The 20,821-nt window shown below is 42.8% G+C and overlaps 1 protein-coding gene across 5 annotated transcripts in view; it reads left to right on the top strand.

Moving 5' to 3' along the window:
* Positions 1-20,821, top strand: part of LOC106586439 (unconventional myosin-Ib) — a 142,835-nt gene that overhangs the window by 19,037 nt on the left and 102,977 nt on the right. For all 5 annotated transcript variants that reach the window (XM_082969041.1, XM_045707708.2, XM_082969042.1 and 2 more), the window contains exons 2-3: positions 5,879-6,024; positions 12,770-12,885. In XM_082969041.1, coding sequence (XP_082825167.1) covers positions 5,899-6,024; positions 12,770-12,885 — 242 coding nt within the window. In that variant the 5' untranslated portion in view covers positions 5,879-5,898. The remainder of the gene's footprint in view (positions 1-5,878; positions 6,025-12,769; positions 12,886-20,821) is intronic.

Raw genomic sequence — 20,821 nt, 5'->3', positions numbered from 1 at the left:
GTCTAAATATTCCTGTTACATTGCACAACCTTCAATGTTATGCCATAATTACGTAAAATTCTGGCAAATTAGTTCGCAACGAGCTAGGCGGCCCAAACTGTTGCATATACCCTGACTGCGTGCAATGAACGCAAGAGAAGTGACACAATTTCACCTGGTTAATATTGCCTGCTAACCTGGATTTCTTTTAGCTAAATATGCAGGTTTAAAAATATATACTTGTGTATTGATTTTAAGAAAGACTGATGTTTATGGTTAGGTACACGTTGGAGCAATGACAGTCCTGTTTCGCGAATGCGCACCGCATCGATTATATGCAACGCAGGACAGGCTAGATAAACTAGTAATATCATTAACCATGTGTAGTTAACTAGTGATTGTGACTGATTGTTTTTTTTATAAGATAAGTTTAATGCTAGCTAGCAACTTACCTTGGCTTCTTACTGCATTCGTGTAACAGGCAGGCTCCTCATGGAGTGCAATGTAAAGCAGGTGGTTAGAGCATTGGACTAGTTAACCATAACGTTGCAAGATTGAATCCCTGAGCTGACAAGGTACAAATCAGTCGTTCTGCCCCTGAACAAGGTAGTTAACCCACCATTCCTAGGCCGTCATTGAAAATAAGAATGTGTACTTAACTGACTTGCCTAGTTAAATAAAGGTGTAAAGAAAAAAAAAATCGGTGTCCAATTCCGATTTGTTATGAAAACTTGAAATCGGCCATTCGGATTAATCGGTCGACCTCTAATATTTTGTTGGCGGTATTTGACTGTATTTTATGTTTTTGATTGAGTAATGCGTGACCCTAGGATGGCAATTCGGATTGTTTTATACTGTTCAATTCAACTTCAACCTAAGATCATTTCCTGCATTTCAATCAATTTCTGCTTTTCCTGCGCTCATTTGAGATCATTTCCACACTGCCATGATATGAGCAAAAATACTAGGCCTTATTTTTAACCAAATGTTGCGATTTTAGATCAGAACACTTGGGTGAACTTTTGGAGTCATGGAGATAGAATGTTTATTATAATTCTATAGTTAGAATATAAATAATAGTGGGCAGTTTGAATACATTGTTGTTTGACATGGACGAGTTATTGTGACAGGGTAGGAACCAAAGTGATGTTTAGTGTTTCTTAGGGGACCCTATAATCTTTGGCTACATTAAATATTTATTCATATAACCAACATATTCATGCTTCACCTTTCCTCTTTGATTTAGAAGATACTGTTGCACAAACAACTTGCTTATTTAAGCCTCCACCAGTACTGGTATTAGGCTGTATTAGCTAGTTACGTTTGCTCTGACTCAGCTAGGGATTAGCATTAGTGGCTAACACAATTTAGCTTAACTTGCTAAGAAAATACAAACTAGCTGTTTGCAGATGTAAGAGAAACAAACTAATATTGTAATTATAGAACGCTTGTGGATTTATGTTAAGATCAAAGTAGAAACAACATTGTTGCATGTGCTGCATTGACCATGCACACTGAACGAAAGTGTCTCTTGTTGAAGCAACAACGAATGCGCTCCTTGAGTGACTGGGTGGGGCTAGGTCTGTGTGGAAAGCGGCATGGAGAGGGATGACTCAAGTACCGGAGTAAACTCTAAAAATGGATGTTACACACGGCATATCACATTTAACAAACCTAACATTCAAATACCGTTATAGAAGGTAAAGTTAAAACCCAAACCGGTTCATGCATAAATACCGGTATAGAGTAACATACGGTATACCGCCCAGCCCTACTTTCAGGTGGATTGATTATCTTGGCAAAGGAGAAATGCTCACTATCAGGGATGTTAACATATTTGTGCACAAAATTTGAGAAGTTTTTTTTTTTTGGTCACATCTGCATCGTTTTTAATGTAGCCTAGTCAATGAGAGCTGTCTGTTTAGCACGGTAACATGGTGCCAGATCTTTGTGTGTATGTTTGAGGCTCTGCTCTCAATGTATTTTTAAATTTTAGGCTTTTCAAATATATTCCATTCTCCTTTCTTTTGTTTGTTATGGCTATATTCTCACTAATATTCCTTTATGTAATTAAGTTTTTACAGATGTATTTTTCTGTATTTATTGTAATAATACTAATAGTGCCAGATATTTGTGTGTTTTAGGCTGTCTGTTGGGGGGGAGGGGGATTCTTTTATAGTTCATACCACCGTATGAAAATGGAAATTACTCATGGCCCCAGTCCAGGAACCTTAAATTATATATTCTCTACTTTAGTCTGGAAATATAGGGCAATGTCAAACGCTGGAGGTGAGCCAGCACCAATATGTTCTAGGTGACTTGCTTCGTAATCCCAGGACCAAGACCTCCATGTAACATAGACATTTAAGTAGACTTTGCATATGGGGCAATTCCATGGTAACAGAATGATGCAGAGGCTCCAATTTGTTTCACTTTAAAAGTATGCCAGACAAAAAACATTGATTGCAAAGTTAAACAAACGATACAACTCTATGCACAAGGACTAATTTTAACAATTTCTACAGAAAATGTTACAAAAAACATTATTAATTGTGATTTATCAGGGGGTACTTCAGCACCCCTACTTCCTGCGGCTATGAAAAACACATTTAGTCGAACAGTGCAGATGTAAAGTTTGGTAACCGAATGACTGTAAAATCTCCCTCAGTTTGTGACCACGTTTTCCAAAATGAAGATTCAAAGATGTCTGCAGAAAGAATGTGGTGTTGGCTATGTTATGACCCCTTGAGTTTGAAAGTCTCTCTTGGTTATCGAAGTCTAGTGTACTGTACTAAACTCTACTCTACAGTAAGTACTGTATTATACTGACATACTCTACTTTTCTTTGCACTGTGCTCTACTGTACTGTGTTGTGAAAGACTGCTATAATTGGTTCAGATTTGGACTGAGCAAATTTCAAATACTTTTCAACGTCCGGTGTCTGTCAGTCAGTGCTCAGTGTGTGACGAGTATGGTTACAGTAAATGGAAAGAGGGGGCTCATGGGTAGGTGCCATTTTTCGTGGGTAACTGGCTAGCTACCAATTCTTTGTGGCTAGCTAGCTGGCCAGTTAGCCCTATTGACTTAATATGGACTTACCAATCTACTGAACCTTCTTCCAGCCAGCACCATGGCAATAGAGATGAAACAAGATGAAGACAAAGCAAATGTTTTACTTCCTAACTATCAGGTGAACTATATATGAATCGTAATAATGTCGCTAACCAGATAGTTTAACAGGCAAAAATTACCTAAAACTAATGCTATGGAAGGTAGGTGGCTATCTGGCTAGCTCTCTCTCTGCCTCTCTTATCTTTCTCTATGCCTCTCTCTCATTCCTCCTCTCTCTATCCTTTCTTTCTCTATGCCTCTCTCTTGTTCTCCCTTTCTCTATCCTTTCTTTCTCTATGTCCCTCTCGTTCTTCCTCTGTCCTCTTTCTCTATGCCTCTCTCGTTCTCCCTCTCTCTGTCCTCTTTCTCTATGTCTGTGTCCTCTTTCTCCCGGTCTCTCTCGATAGGATTCGATATGACCGGTATGGAGGGAGGCTGCTCAGTGTTGCGTCACTGGCTGCTAATGGTGCTGCCTGGCAGGGATGTCTGAATCTGGGGTACTAGGCTACCAGGCTGGCAGGGCAGTAGCTCATCCAGATTTTTGTCTCTTCTGTCACCCACCTGATCCTTGTTGGTGTCCTTGCATTACATGCACCTGGAGAAGTCTACTATACATATGATGCTCACTTATATAGATCTGGGCTGTTTTGCCTTTTAAGTGAATTAGACGGTGGGTTTCTGATCCTAAATCAAATGAAAACTGCTGTCTGTGGAACCAGAAGTCCATTAAGCCCTATAGCCTGAGGTCTCCAGAGGAGCTCTTGATCAGCCAATAACAAGCAGTTCTAAACATAGCCATCTCAAACTCTGCGGGACGTGTTTGTTCAGCGACTGTTTGGTTTGAGGCCGTTTGATTGGCTGCTTGCGCGATGCCTGTTCAAACCTTGCGACTCGGCACACAGTGGACTTGAGAGATTCCTCAGGGAATTATGTAATGGAAGAACGGACCTCGCACTTGACCTCCCGGTGGACCATGAACGTTCGCATGGCTTGAGGCAGAGTTGGGGCTGGGTTTGCTCCTCAGAGAGGCTACGTCCCAAATGGTATCCTATTCTCTATAGCAGTGTTTCGTTCTCTACTGGTTTTGCCCCATGACCCAAATTCAACCATGTTGTCTCAGTTGCTACTCAATATTCGCATTGCAAAAAATTATGCAATCTGGAAAACTATTTATAGTGCTATATTGATAGGAAATGTAGCAATTGTATGACAAGGTAACAACATGCCCACTTCTTTCATTGTCAATTACGTTTTACCCATATTCTTAATGAAACATTTTTATAAACTCACTGAAACCCACAAAATCAACCAAAATAGTGCTGCTATTAGCTCTATATTGAAAATTCTGTGATTGAAAACTTGTTCAGAGGTTAAATTTATAAACATTTTCATTTCTTCACACTTTATACCTGGTTTAACTCGTCAAAGTTAAGAATTTTGTATTTTGTCATAAATAAAAATACCCGCCCAAACTTTTTTACTCAGACACCCGCGACCGTTCAAAACTTTTGAGTCGTAAACCACCAGTTGAGAATCACTGCTCTATAATAGTGCACTAGTTTTGACCGTAGGGCTCTGTCAAAAGTAGTACGCTATATGGAATATGGTGCCATTTTGGGGGATGCACTGAGCCCCCCCCCGTTCAACATCTGAACATAAAGACCCGACCCAGAGTCATACAGTTCAAATGACCTCAGAGACACGAAACCTGGGGAGCGATCTGCAACCAATACCTTTCTGTCCTAGCTGCTTAACAGCGAACCGTGGGTAATATTTGGAAAGAAGGGGAGAGATCCGAACCAGAAAGCTGGAGACAAAGACACTGCTGGGGGTGGCAGTTTTTCGCCCATTTGTCCCATCTCCTGTGGACACTAATCCTAGTGCTATAGGGATGGAGATAAAGAGAGGCCTAGGGACATATTCAAGGCCTTGATACGGGGCTTTGCTGTATATACACCGAACACTCTGTGTGCTGTTGTAACAGATGGGCTGGGGTGAAGCGATGTGCTCATCGTCTATTGTTCACTTCTCCCCTTCTAACCCAGCTCTTTAGATCAGCAGAAACAAGGGCTTCTGGGTTGGTTTGGGTTATTTTCTTCAAAGGTGTCTTGTAATATTGGCATAGTGTGATAATGCACTGAAACATGTTGTGACTGTCAGCATTTTTGGGTTAGTTTTGTTTTTACCTGCGTCACTCTGTACAGCACAGAGTTGGTGCCATCAAGCTGGGAAAATAGTCTAGTCTGTAGGCATAAATTTCAGTATATAGTGCAGTCTAAGACAGACATTTGTATAAGTCAAATACCATGATGGACCTGGATGAGGCAAGTTAATGTGAGGGGATTACAGCGATTGGATCAGCAGGGAGTATGCAGGGAGCATGCTATCTGGTCTGGACAGGGATATATGGAGGTGGGGGGTTGGGCTCGGCTGGGGGTTGGGGGAGTGGCACTGACTGTCTTTGACGCGAACTCTCCAGACAGACCACAGCTGGATTACAATTGGACTATGAACTACTATAAAATGGTGGACTGCCAATCAAGCCAGATTAGATTATCACTGCACAAGGATGAGTGCCTGATCTTCATAGGAGTTCACCAAAACCATTCATGATTGAAGTTCTAGAGTTGATGCATTGACTTCTAGAGTTGATGCATTGACTAACAGACCGATAATGTAATCTATAGCAACAATTGACTTTTGCCAGCAATATCCATGTTCATCCCCCGTTCTCTTGTTTTCAAATCACTGCCTGTGTCTAATGTATTCCATTTATTCTTCTTTACAGGGGGGACTGCTGATTCCAAGATGGAGGTGAAGACGTCACTTCTGGACAACATGATAGGGGTGGGGGACATGGTCCTACTAGAACCCCTCAACGAAGACTCCTTCATCGAGAACCTGAGGAACCGCTTCGACCACAATGAGATCTATGTAAGTTCTCCCTCAGCAAGTGTTAAACTGGGTTTAGCCATAACTGAGTTATATAATTTAATATATTCTCAATGTATTTGAAACTCACATTATGCTTGAATGTTTGCTAACATTCAGATGCGTTTGACTGTGTAACTGGATTTTGCACCAGCTGTCTCAATGTCGTGGTTCAGCTGTGTTATTGTTCCTTCAGCTTCCCTCTCCCTAAAAGTTTGTCTACACTTAGCTTAGACAAACACAAAGTGTGCACTTAAGCAATCTGCAGATACATCATTCATTGTTTCTAAACTCACTGCTAGAGCCTGTCCTTAGCCTATTCATTTTAGCCCTGGCCTCAAAAACAGCAGCACAGATACAGCAACCTCACCACAAAGCCCTGAGTTGACCAATCAATAAGTCACATCACTGAAGAATGTAGATGTCTCAAATGAGGCAGAACATTCAGATCTCCAGGGATGAGGAGATTCTACTGGCTGCTGCCGCTTCCCTTGGGGGGGGGGGGGATGAATGGAGCAGACCTGTGTTCCAATACTATTTGAAATATTTCAAATACTTTGAGTGATTGCGCATGCCTGCCTTGAGTGCAAGATTGGCAGGGTGTGCCATTTTGGCACTACTCTATTGGTCCGTTAAGACAGGCAAGCTCAATAAAGCATATATAACATATTTGAAATTATTCCGAATAATATTTGAACCCAGGTCTGGAACAGAGAGGCTGGATGAGGGCTCTGTCTCATGGCTCTGCTCCCTGACTTCTCCCAGGAACCCCTGCCTATCTGTGAGTTGGCGTCTCCAGACATCAGCCTCTATGATTATGGCTCTGGTTCTCTCCTCGCTGCTGACTAGGACAGAGCCAAGTCAGAGCCCAGAGATTGATGTCACCACGCTCAACTATGATTGGCTGGCTCCCTCAGCTTCGTGATATTTTAGTTAAGTTCATATCGCTTCCTGTGTTTATATGAGTTGTTTGTGACATCTAAGCTGCCCTCAAATTTCTCTGTCAAGAACAGTAAACTCAGAACTGCTCAGTGCATGTGGTGACCCATGCGTTGCAGAAAGTAGGTCCAAGATATAGGCCTACCAAAAGAAAATGTATTGCAGCTACTCATCTGGATTAATGTGACAAGATTCAGACTAGATCTGCAACAATTTGATTGATTGACTCTCAACAAAGATGTGATTTCCAGCAGTGCAACAGCTGAGCACTGAATGGAAACAGTCAGTAACATGGGGGGGGGGGGGGGGGGGGGGGGCTAAAGCATATGGTTGGTCTAAGTCAGTCTGCTGGTTTTGTTGAAGTCTAGTGCTGTATAAATGCTTGAGTTGAATCATACTATTCAACTGGTAATTTTCCACTCTGTCCAGTAACCTCTTTACATACCGCACAGAGGGGTGATTTGTGACTGACTCATTAACTTTAGGGCACTAAAAGCCAGGCAGAAATCGAGTTTCCTCTGTTTGTTCTTTAAAGGTCTTATCACGCCCCTATCTTAGACACATAGGCTGTGAGAATTGGTCAGAACCTGTTCTTGTTTGTACAATTCTGTTAATGAAGTAAAGCCAATTACCACATATCTCTTCTGTAAGCTTACCTTCCTTTTGAGGGGTAAACAGCTCTTTGTGTAGATGAAGTATTTAAAGACTGTGCAACTTGTAAATACGTTACTCTGGCTTTATCCTGAGAGGGAACTTCCTGGCAATATCTTGTGTAAAACTGGAAAATGAGTTTTTCCTCAACAGTAATATACACACATACACAAAAGTATGTGGGCATCCCTTCAAATTAGTGGATTTCAGCCACACCAATTGCTGACAGGTGTATAAAATTGAGCATACATCCATGCAATCTCCTTAGAACATTGGCAGTAGAATGCCTTACTGAAGAGCTCAGTGACTTTCAACGTGGCACCGTCATAGGCCACCTTTCCAACACAACAAGGCAGTTGGTCAAATTTCGGCCCTGCTAGAGCTACCCTGGTCAACTGTAAGTGTTGTTATTGTGAAGTGGAAACATCTAGGAGCGACAACAGCTCAGCCGCGAAGTGGTAGGCCACACAAGCTCACAGAACGGGACCGGCGAGTACTGAAGCGTGTAACTCGTAAAAATCATCTGTCCTCAGTTGCAACAGGCACTACCGAGTTCCGAACTTCCTCTGGAAACACCAGCACAAGAATTGTTTGTCGGGACCTTCATGAAATGGGTTTCCATGGCCGAGCAGCCGCACACAATCAATCAAATATATTTATAAAGCCCTTCTTACATCAGCTGATGTCACAAAGTGCTGTACAGAAACCCAGCCTAAAACCCCAAACGGCATGCAATAACTGGGTAGAAGCACGGTGGCTAGGGGAAAAACTCCCTAGAAAGGCCGGAACCTAGGAAGAAACCTAGAGGAACCTGGCTATGAGGGGTGGCCAGTCCTCTTCTGGCTGTGCCGGGTGGAGATTATAACAGAACATGGCCAAGATGTTCATAGATGACCAGCATGGTCAAATAATAGTAATCACAGTGGCTGTAGAGGGTGCAACAGGTCAGCACCTCAGGAGTAAAGGTCAGTTGGCTTTTCATAGCCGATCATTCAGAGTATCTCTACCGCTGATGCTGTCTCTAGAGAGTTGAAAACAGCAGGTCTGGGACAAGGTAGCACATCCGGTGAACAGGTCAGGGTTCCATAGCCGCAGGCAGAACAGTTGAAACTGGAGCAGCAGCACGACCAGGTGGACTGGGGACAGCAAGGAGTCATCAGGTAGTCCTGAGGCATGGTCCAAGGAGAGGGAGAGAATTCACACAGGACAAGACAGGAGAAATACTCCAGATATAACAGACTGACCCTAGCCCCCCAACACAAACTTTGCAGAATAAATACTGGAGGCTGAGACAGGAGGGGTCGGGAGACACTGTGGCCCTGTCTGACAAGCCTAAGATCACCATGCGCAATGCCAAGCGTCGGCTGGACTGGTGTAAAGCTCAACGCCATTCACATACATATAATATACTAGGCTATGCTTTTTGATTTACATATGTTCCTATAATGTCCCCGATACCATTGTCATAGTCCTGGAGGCCCGATGCTGCTTGTTCCATAGTCAATAAATCCATTAATTTCCTTAACCAAATGTCCATGCTGAAGCACTGTGGTTTACACTCTTTCCAATTCCTAAGTATTGTTCGTTTGACTGGCAGGAAGGCCAATGCAATGATTTGTTGCGTCGTTCTAGGTTGGATATTGTTCACCCTACTTCCTGACAGGCACACAGGACAATGTGGGATACATGCATTCAAAATTCCAGACAACATATCTACCTCGGTCCAAAATGTTTTAGCAGCTGGACATTTCCGTAACAGATGCATTACTGTACTAACCCCACCGCAGCCATAACAGCCCAGATCTGAAAGGCTTTGATTAATTTTTTTCAACCTGTGAGGTGTAATATGCAAAACCTTTAATTTGATTAATTTGATACCTTACACATTTGGGATATCGATGTTGTGTTTTTCGATATTGCATCCCACTGTACTGCGGTCAGAGATGCACCCAAGTCCTGTTCCCAACGTAACTGAGTAAGGATGTTGTTTGGGGAGGAGAGGCCAACAAGCTTGTCGAAGGCGGAAACCGTTCCCTTCCCATTATAGCAGCCCTGCCCCTCTGTTTGTTGTCCATCACACTTTTAGATCCCACATCAATACCCTTTGAGAAATAAATTGTATTATTATTTTGATCTGTAAATAGGGTAGAAATTGTATATAATTCAGGCCAAACTCTGCTATCAACTCTTTAATTGGTTTGATATCACCACCCCTTACTACCTGCTCCACCTGACTGATGTTTTGGTGTTGGCAGGTAATATTAACCAATGTCTTTCTCTCTGCCGTAAACAAGGAGTTGTTCCATATTGGACATGAAGGGAGAGATGCTCCATTGATAACCTTTTATGACGTATCTTTGCCACTTCACATGAAAACTCAAGTAGTGGATTATCTATTTTCCAGTGGAACTTGAGCTAATACCATAATGATTATATGGAGATCAAATTGCTATGTTCTGTTAGAATGTTTTCCTCTAGCCACTCCCAGCGGCCTACTATTCCTTCATGTTTATAACCCCATGACAATTGGTATCTTGCATTATAAGACAAGTAATACAAATACTCAGGAACACCTAATCCACCCTTGCTTCTTGACATGGACAGTTTGTGGTTCATTCTTGGTTTCTTATCTTTCCACAACAAGCCAGAAAGTAAGCTACGGCTCTCTGTAAACCAGTACTGAGGAAACTGAAGTGGTATAGCTGAGATAAGGAACGATGGTCTAGGGAGGATGTTTAAGCAATAAGGCACGAGGGGGTGTGGAATATAGCCAATATACCACGGCTAAGGCCTGTTCTTATGAACGACGCATCAGAGTGCCTGGATACAGCCCTTAGCCGTGGTATATTGGCCATATACCATAAACCCCTGAGGTGCCTTATTGCTACTATAAAGTGGTTACCAAAGTAATTAGAGCTGTAAAAATAACATTTGTCATACCCGTGGTATGCTGTCAGCCAATCAGGGTTTTATCATCTCTGCTCTTTATCATCTCTGCTCTACCCCATAGTGATAAAAGTAGTACAGTAATAATAACATTTGGGTGGGGTCTTCCACCTCCACTGACCAGGAGTGGTTTAAAAAGATGACTGGCTGCAGCCAACATTTAGCTACTAATCTCCACAGGCCTGTTAGGTGAGTGTCCCTAGTACTTGATATGGTGTCAGTTGTTTTCATTCATGAGGTGAATCTTACTGGGTCTTTTCGTTCCTTACCGGTTGTACATGACACCCTGCCCACAACATCAACCTCAATGGTTGTATTTATCTGAGATTTAGAAGAGAATATTTGATTCCTGCGCGAAATATCTGATTTCTATGAGTGCCAACCCTTTTTTTTTTTGATCCTACGACCGCTCCCCTTCTGATGTCGTCCATTTATTTTGATGAGCCAAGTCAAACACGCGTTTAAATGTCAGTTTAGGCATGACATTTCGTCTGTGTTGACTCTACATATTCCCTTGAAAAGGTCTTGCTGTTTTAGCTTAGATCTAATGGGAATGTTGTTAGACTGTGATGTCTGGATTATAATGCTTAGCTTGGAATGAGGAAGCAAAGTATTTTCTTTTACAGTTTGGAACTTGTAATTACCAAGTCCTGCAAGAAGACATTTCCCCTTTCTCTGCAATTTACTCAGCACTGCTTAACTTTCATCCTTGAAAGAACTCGTTTTTGAAGTTGCCCTTTTTTTTTATGGGAGATCACGACAACACACTTATATAATGGGACTAACAGTGATCTGGTTACTATTATTATTGACTGGTGTTCAGTTAGGGTCAACTGTCCCTGTGGTTGGAAAGCCCCTGTTTTCTTTGCCATAAAACATTAAAGCATAATGTGAGTGTCAAATACATTGAGAATATATTAAATTCTATAACTCAGTTATAACTCAGTTATGGCTAAAGCCAGTTTAACACTTGCTGAGGGAGAACATCATTTTTTACACTAAGCATTCCCTTCTCTTAAGTCCTGATAATGTTCTCTACTGTATATCCCTCCAGTCCCGTTGTACCACAATTATCTGAGGTATTCAGGGGGAGAAGGGAGTGTACATGCACTCATTATGGGAGGCTGAGAGAGAGCATGGGAGTGCGTGTACTTGCGTGCTTTTCCTGTTAAAAAGGGCCATTGTCGCGTCAGCCTTAACTTTGCCTTTTAATGGCCCTGAACACACTTGGTCGTTTAGCAGTGACCCTGCTTTTATTCTGAGCACTCCATTTGTCTTGTCCATTCCTTGGAAAGGTCTGGTTCTCCTGTTCTGAGCGGGTTATAGAACTTCCATTTTAACAGAGAGAGTGGAGAGGATCAGGAGTTGTTTAGAACCACCTGAAAATGCAGCGCGGTCCTCTTCTATCTCAATGTACGGTTTACAGTGTGACTGATTCTTTCAGAAATGACGTACTGTCGTCAGTCTCACACTCTGCAGTAATAAATGGAGCCAGGGAAAGATGCCAAATGTGAAGTTATTATGTATCATTTTCATAACATACTCTAAGCAACAATGACAAAGTACATAAGTTCATGTTTTGCTCAATCATAATTTATAGAAATAAGATGTACTGTACATAGAGAATGTGCTAAAAGAATGACCCGGCTGCATCAAGCTGACCCATTTCTTTCCGACAAAATCTGTTTCAATGACTTGAGTCCAGTGCCTTTAATATCAGCCATCACCATTTGGAGATGTAGTCTCACCCAAACCCCCCTCTTCTCGTGCCCACCACCCCTACATTCCTCTATCTACCAGACTCCCCTCTGATATGGGTGTCACGGGAGAAGCCGCATCCCGGGATTCCAGACCTTTTTCCTTTGTTTTTAAGTCTCCCGTGCTGATGCTCTTTCCACTCCTTTCTAGCTCCCGCATGCCTGAACAATGCAGCAGGATAGAATTCCCAGCTGGGAAGAGCTGAGGATGCAAAAATGAAACTCATCTCACCTCAGTGCTTCCCTGAGAGCAGGGCTGAGCAAGACCACTTTCAGACACCATAGCAGTATGCCTTACCTGAGAGAAATTCTCTGAACACTAGTTAATCCATCACACCCTGATGTCTCTCACTCCACTCTTTATCGCGCTCTCTCTCTGCAGACCTACATAGGCAGCGTAGTGATATCTAATGTCTAATAATCATACCCTGGTGTCTTGTTCCCTCTCTCTGCAGACCTACATCGGCAGTGTGGTGATCTCCATGAACCCCTATAGGTCTCTCCCCATCTACACACCACAGAAGGTGGAGGAGTATCGCAACAGGAACTTCTACGAGCTCAGCCCACACATGTGAGTGCCTTGTCTAGGTCCTTCCTCCACCCTATCTTGGTGTAGAGCCGTCTACCTCCACCCCACTGCTGGCATGTTGTTGTGTAGGATGCGCCTTTTTGTCCAAGTTGAGGCCACGGGCAACAAAGCCCCTGTTTATAAATGCCTGATGTTTCAGGCAAAATGTCAAACACACAAGTGAACGGCATTGATTGACGCACACAGAACCATTTGAGCCCAACAGACAATGCACATCTCGGCCAGTAGGTTGGCGGAGAGGTTTTTGTTTTGCCTCCTTTTGAGTTCACTGTTCAGTTTACTGTTCCCATTGTGATTTCCAAGGACCAGTATGGTTTAACAACAGTTCAACCAAATGAACCAGTAATGAGATGGAGGACGTGCTGTGCTCTGTCCCACACACTAGACCTTGTTTTGGGGTACAGACAGTTAGGTAGTGAGGGGCCTCCTCTCAGAACCCCTCCAGCAGGTGGCCATCTGCCTGTCCCTCCACAGCAGTGCCAGAGCCAGCCCAGAGGCCCTGCTGCACAGCTCTGCCACAGTATAACAAAGTAGGTGCCCTGCTGGTCCTGCTGCTCTGCCACAGTAAAAAAATCAAATCAAATTTATTTCTCACATACGCATGGTTAGCAGGTGTTAATGCAAGTGTAGCGAAATGCTTGTGCTTCTAGTTCCGACCATGCAGTAATATCTAACAAGTGCTCTACCAATTCCACAACAACTACCTTGTACACAGAAGTGTAAAGTACAGTATATACATATGATATGAGTATTATATAAAGCAGCATTGTTTAAGGTGGCTAGTGATACATTACATCAAGATGCAGTAGATGGTATAGAGTACTGTATATACATATGAGATGAGGAATGTAGGTTATGAAAACATTATATAAAGTGGCATTGTTTAAAGTGGCTAGTGATACATCTAATTACATCAAGATGCAGTAGATGGTATGGCGTTCAGTATATACATATGAGATGAATAATGTAGGTTATGTAAACATTATCTAATATAAATAATATAAAGTGGCAAGTGATAAATTGATTTAATCAATTTTCCCATTATTAAAGTGGCTGGAGTTGAGTCAGTATGTTGGCAGCAGCCACTCAATGTTAGTGATGGCTGTTTAGCCTCTCTAGGGTATGTGGGACGAAATCGTCCCACCTACTCAACAGCCAGTGGAATCCCGTGGCGCGATATTCAAATGCCTTTAGAAATGCTATTACTTCAATTTCTCAAACATATGACTATTTTACACCATTTTAAAGACAAGACTCTCGTTAATCTAACCACACTGTCCGATTTCAAAAAGGCTTTACAACGAAAGCAAAACATTAGATTATGTCAGCAGAGTACACAGACAGAAATAATCAGACACCCATTTTTCAAGCTAGCATATAATGTCACAAAAACCAAAACCACAGCTAAATGCAGCACTAATCTTTGATCTTCATCAGATGACACTCCTAGGACATTATGTTATACAATACATGCATGTTTTGTTCAATCAAGTTCATATTTATATCAAAAACCAGCTTTTTACATTAGCATGTGACGTTCAGAACTAGCATACCCACCGCAAACTTCCGGTGAATTTACTAAATTACTCACGATAAACGTTCACAAAAAACATAATTATTTTAAGAATTATAGATACAGAACTCCTTTATGCAATCGCAGTGTCCGATTTTAAAATAGCTTTTCGGCAAAAGCACATTTAGCAATATTCTGAGTAGATAGCTCACCATCACGGCCTAGCTATTTTGACACCCACCAAGTTTGGCACTCACCAAACTCAGATTTACTATATTTACTATTGACCGTCTCGTCGTTGTTGGTAATCAAGCCTACCACTGTAGTGTCGTCTGCAAACTTGATGATTGAGTTGGAGGCGTGCATGGCCACGCAGTCGTGGGTGAACAGGGAGTACAGAAGAGGGCTGAGAACGCACCCTTGTGGGGACCCAGTGTTGAGGATCAGCGGGGTGGAGATGTTACCTACCCTCACCACCTGGGGGCGGCCCATCAGGAAGTCCAGGACCCAGTTGCACAGGGCGGGGTCGAGACCCAGGGTCTCGAGCTTAATGACGAGTTTGGAGGGTACTATGGTGTTAAATGCTGAGCTGTAATCGATGAACAGCATTCTCACATAGGTATTCCTCTTGTCCAGATGGGTTAGGGCAGTGTGCAGTGTGATGGCGATTGCATCGTCTATGGACCTATTGGGTCGGTAAGCAAATTGGAGTGGGTCTAGGGTGTCAGGTAGGGTGGAGGTGATATGGTCCTTGACTAGTCTCTCAAAGCACTTCATGACGACGGAAGTGAGTGCTACGGGGCGATAGTCATTTAGCTCATTTACCTTAGCTTTCTTGGGAACAGGAACAATGGTGTCCCTCTTGAAGCATGTGGGAACAGCAGACTGGGATAAGGGTTGATTGAATATGTCTGTAAACACACCAGCCAGCTGGTCTGCGCATGCTCTGAGGACACGGCCGGGGATGCTGTCTGGGCCTGCAGCCTTGCGAGGGTTAACACGTTTAAATGTTTTACTCACGTTGGCAGCAGTGAAGGAGAGTCCACAGGTTTTGGTATCGGGCCGTGTCAGTGGCACTGTATTGTCCTCAAAGCGAGCAACAAACTTGTTTAGTCTGTCTGGGAGCAAGGCATCGTGATCCGCGACGGGGCTGATTTTTCTTTTGTAGTCCGTGATTGACTGTAGACCCTGCCACATACCTCTCGTGTCTGAGCCGTTGAATTGTGACTCCACTTTGTCTTTGTACTGACGCTTAGCTTGTTTGATTGCCTTGCGGAGGGAATAGCTACACTGTTTATATTTGGTCATGTTTCCGGTCACTTTGCCCTGATTAAAAGCAGTGGTTCGCACATTCAGTTTTGCGCGAATGCTGCCATCAATCCATGGTTTCTGGTTGGGGAATGTTTTAATAGACGCTGTTGGTACGACATCACCGATGCACTTATTAACTTCTTTGGGATAGGTGGCAGTATTTTCACAGCTGGATAAAAAACGTACCCGATTTAATCTGGTTACTACTCCTGCCCAGAAACTAGAATATGCATATTATTAGTAGATTTGTATAGATAACACTCTAAAGTTTCTAAAACTGTTTGAATGGTGTCTGTGAGTATAACAGAACTCGTATGGCAGGCCAAAACCTGAGAAGATTCCATACAGGAAGTGCCCTGTCTGACGATTTGTTGTCCTTCTGTTGCATCTCTATCGAAAATACAGCATCTGTGCTGTAACGTGACATTTTCTAAGGCTCTCTAAAGCCGCCAGAAAGTGAAATGGGGTGTCTGCTGTCTCTGGGCGAAGAACAGCAGCAGAATTTGTAAGTGGTCAGCCTGGGGACAGTGAGACTGGAGATGCGCAGTCACGAGACTACTCCATTTTTTTCTTTCAGCCTTTGAATGAATACAACGTTGCCCGGTTGGAATATTATCACTATTTTATGAGAAAAATAGCATAAAATGTTTTATTTTAAACAGCGTTTGACATGCTTTTTGTCACGAAATGCGCTCGGATAGTGACCTGAATGCACGAACAAAACTGAGCTATTTGAATATAACTATGGATTATTTAGAACCAAAACAACATTTGTTGTTGAAGTAGAAGTCCTGGGAGTACAGTCTGACGAAGAACAGCAAAGGTAATCCAATTTTTCTAATAGTAATTCTGAGTTTAGTGAGCCCCAAACTTGGTGGGTGTCAAAATAGCTAGCCGTGATGGCCGAGCTATGTACTCAGAATATTGCAAAATGTGCTTTCGCCGAAAAGCTATTTTAAAATCTGACACTGCGATTGCATAAAGGAGTTCTGTATCTATAATTCTTAAAATAATTTATGTATTTTGTGAACGTTTATCATGAGTAATTTAATTCACCGTAAGTTTTCGGTGGGTATTAAATTCACCGTAAGTTTTCAGTGGGTATTCTAGTTCTGAACATCACATGCTAATGTAAAAAGCTGGTTTTTGATATAAATATGAAATTGATTGAACAAAACATGCATGTATTGTATAACATAATGTCCTAGGAGTGTCATCTGATGAAGATCATCAAAGGTTAGTGCTGCATTTAGCTGTGGTTTGGGTTTATGTGACATTATATGCTTGCTTGGAAAATGGCTGTGTGATTATCTCCCTTATCTTATCTCCCTCACTATCTTTAAGCACCAGCTATCAGAGCAGCTCCCAGATCACTGCACCTGTACATAGCCCATCTATAATTTAGCCCAAACTACTACCTCTTCCCTACTTTATTTATTTTGCTCCTTTTGCACCATATTATTCATATTTTAACTTTGAACTTTCTTCAAATAACAAATCTACCATTTCAGTGTTTTACTTGCTATACTTTATTTACTCTGCCACCATGGCCTTTTTTGCCTTTACCTCCCTTATCTCATATCATTTGCTCACATTGTATTTAGTCTTATTTTTTTCTACTGTATCATTGATTGTATGTTGTTTTACTCCATGTGTAACTCTGTTTTTGTATGTTGTCGAACTGCTTTGCTTTATCTTGGCCAGGTCGCAATTGTAAATGAGAACTTGTTCTCAACTTGCCTACCTGGTTAAATAAAGGTGAAATAAATAAATACAATTATTTGTCTATGTACTCTCCTAACATAATCTAATGTTTTGCTTTCGCTGTAAAGCCTTTTTGAAATCGGACAATGTGGTTAGATTAATGAGAGTTATCTTTAAAATGGTGTAAAATAGTTGATTGTTTGAGAAAATGGAGTTGTGGTAATTTAGTTTGTTTTGTATTTCGTGCCGTGCGATGCTGTTGGCTAGGGGTTCCGCAGGCGGAACGGGGTTCCGCTAGCGGAACGTCTGTCCTCAACAGGTTTAATGAACTCGCGCACCGAGTCAGCGTATTCGTCAATGTGGTTGTTCGCAGCAGTGCGGAACATATCCCAGTCCACGTGATCGAAGCCATCTTGAAGCGTGGAATCCGATTGGTCGGACCAGCGTTGAACAGACCTGAGGGCGGGAGCTTCCTGTTTTAGTTTCTGTCTATAGGCTGGGAGCAACAAAATGGAGTCGTGGTCAGCTTTTCCAAAGGGAGGGCGGGGGAGGGCCTTATATGCGTCGCGGAAGTTAGAATAACAATGATCCAGGGTTTTACCTGCCCTGGTAGCACAACCGATATGCTGATAGAATTTTGTGAGCCTTGTTTTCAGATTAGCCTTGTTAAAATCCCCGGCTACAATAAATGCAGCCTCAGGATATGTGGTGCCCTGCTGGTCCTGCTGCTCTGCCACAGTAAAACAAAGTAGGTGCCCTGCTGGTGCTGCTGCTCTGCCACAGTAAAACAAAGTAGGTGCCCTGCTGGTGCTGCTGCTTTGCCACAGTAAAACAAAGTAGGTGCCATGCTGGTCCTGCTGCTTTGTCACAGTAAAACAAAGTAGGCACCCTTCTGGTCCTGCTGCTCTGACGCGGTAAAACAAAGGCCAACACTCGTCAATTTGCTTCCCTGCCTGCCGTATCCCTGGGCTGGAGCAGGCACTCCATGGGTGGAGGGCGAAAGAAAGAAAGAGGGAGGGAGGGTGAAAGAAAGAGGAGGGAGTAGGGGAGATCCCTTAGCTGTTCCAGCACCGACAGGCTCCTCACAGAAAGACCGCCAGACAAATGAAAGGGTATTTTATTTATACTAGAGCTTATGCTTCAAAGGGCCTGCTCCTGTTCCAGAACCCCCTCTTTCTCTTCACATGTGGTGACTCAGCAGACAGCAGGACAGTCAAACAGGGCAGATGTGTTCAGCTGTTTCTTTTGGCAATCTCCTTCCTTAAAGGATGTTTTCCATTCTCTCTCGGTCTCCAGACCCACTGCTGCTCTGTTCAGTCTTTCTCTCACCTGCAGTTTCTCTTCCACTAGCTTCATCACTCTTGTTTAAAAGAAGTGCTCTGCTTCCTCTCCTCTCTAATGCTGACATCAGCCTTCCTAGCCCAGGGCCCACATTGCTATTGGATCTGGAGCTGATCCAGGGCATCTGTTTTGCCCATCATGGCACAGAAACAGAGCTCTTAGATGGGGAGAGAGTGTTAACCGAGGCCCTGGATTTATAGGCCCATGGGGCTCCGGGCTCAACTTGAGACAATGCACCATTGCAGGCCATCATAGGGCCCATTGAACAGTAAAGAGGAGTTGGACAGTCAACGCTTCATTCCTCTCAGTAAAGATTTCAGATTAAGTAACAGTTGCCAGATGCAGACACATACACACACCCCCTACCTGTTATAGTTTACACTGATCTTCGGTTTAAAGTGTTGTCTGTCGTTATACGTGCATTAAGTCCACCTTACTCAATTAGTATCTCCCAGTGCCATGTCTGATACTTTCCTACAGTACATTCTGCGTTCAACGTTGCTACTCAGTAGGTTTTCAGCTCTCTTAAATCCTCTCAGATAGACAGGTTATGTTGAAAGAAGCCAATCTAGGCTTAAATGGTTATCCGTATCGGCTGGGGGCAGATCGAGGTGACACAACATGCATGTAAAACACTGACTCAACTTGTCCCAATGTTTCTGAATGTACTGTATGTTATATATCACTTGCTAGTCAGACATAGTTTCTTGTTCGTAGTCAAGAGTTATAACATGGCAGGAAAATCTCACCTGATGCTAAACTGTTAACTAAGAGGAGTATATACGGTAAACACGCGCAACAGTTCACTGCTCTCCGTCCCAAATGGCACTCTATTCTCAATGTAGTGCCCTATGGACCCTGGTCAAAAGTAGTACACTATGTAGGGAATAAGATGCCATTAGAGACACAACCCCTAGTTTGGTTTCAGCCTAAAGGATTAGTCCCCCTCAGAGGTCCTGAAGTGGCTGTCTGTCAAACCAAAACGCTCCATAACATTCATCTTAATCTTGTCCCCGTCAGGCCATATGGACCTGTCATTCTGTCTTTGTTTTGCTGACTGACCACCAGCTCTGTGTAACTTGAGACGACTGAGTCCAGACCACTGCCACATGTTAAGCCTGTCTGTCACGGTCTCACCACCACTGAAAACGACGAGGAAATGCCATATTCAGGGCTGAACATGACTGGAGAAGTCAGTCACTGCTACAACTCAGTGTTGCTTGAGGTTCTGTATGACAATTTTGGAAGTAATTGAGGATCATGATTCACAAACAATATTCATCGGATGCTCTGCCATTTTGCTTCCTTAGATACGATCTTAAGTTCAATTCACCATTTTCAGAGGCAGAGACAATGCAGTCACAGAAGGATGATATTGATGATCAACATACTTGTTTTTTTATGAAGTAAAAAACATCCCCCAAGGCAGCTGGAGATGGTAATCTGTGGTGGGGAAACTGATTTGAATAGAACATTAATGTATTTTCCTTAGCTTAGCTGGAATTCAAAACAGAGCAGACAAATATGTATCACTGCAGGCCATGGAATTTCACTGAGTTTGCAGACCGGGAGGTTTGAGCTTGAGTTAATGATCTATCTAAGTTATGCAAGCTATGTGATAGAATTATGCTCGAGAATATTGATGCTGATACTGCATGAGGAAAAGCACAACATTCCTACTTGAAGGTGCTTTATGAATAAGGCCCTGTAGTACCTAGGCCACTATTTGGAATGGTGTTGATTTGAATCTACAGCCATTTCCCTCGGTTACCATTATCAAATCTACGAGACAAAAGACAACAGTGTGGGCTTGCTATATGACTAAGTGGAGAATTGGATCAACCCAACAGGATAGGCAGTGGGAATTAATGCAGCTTGTCGACAGCGTAATAGAGAGGAAAACATCATTGTGTGCACGTCCCAAATGGCACCCTATTCCCTATATAGCACACTACTTTTCCCCGTTCCAAATTAGTACACTTTATAGAGATAAGGGTCCCATTTGGAATGCAGTTTTGACTAGTTAGTTCACAGATGAATGAGCCGCTC

This window comes from Salmo salar, chromosome 25 (genome assembly GCF_965601325.2).
Source record: "Salmo salar chromosome 25, fSalSal1, whole genome shotgun sequence".
NCBI classification, from domain to species: domain Eukaryota; kingdom Metazoa; phylum Chordata; class Actinopteri; order Salmoniformes; family Salmonidae; genus Salmo; species Salmo salar.
Note: the sequence above shows the minus strand (reverse complement) of the source record. Positions and strands in the feature narration are given on the sequence as shown.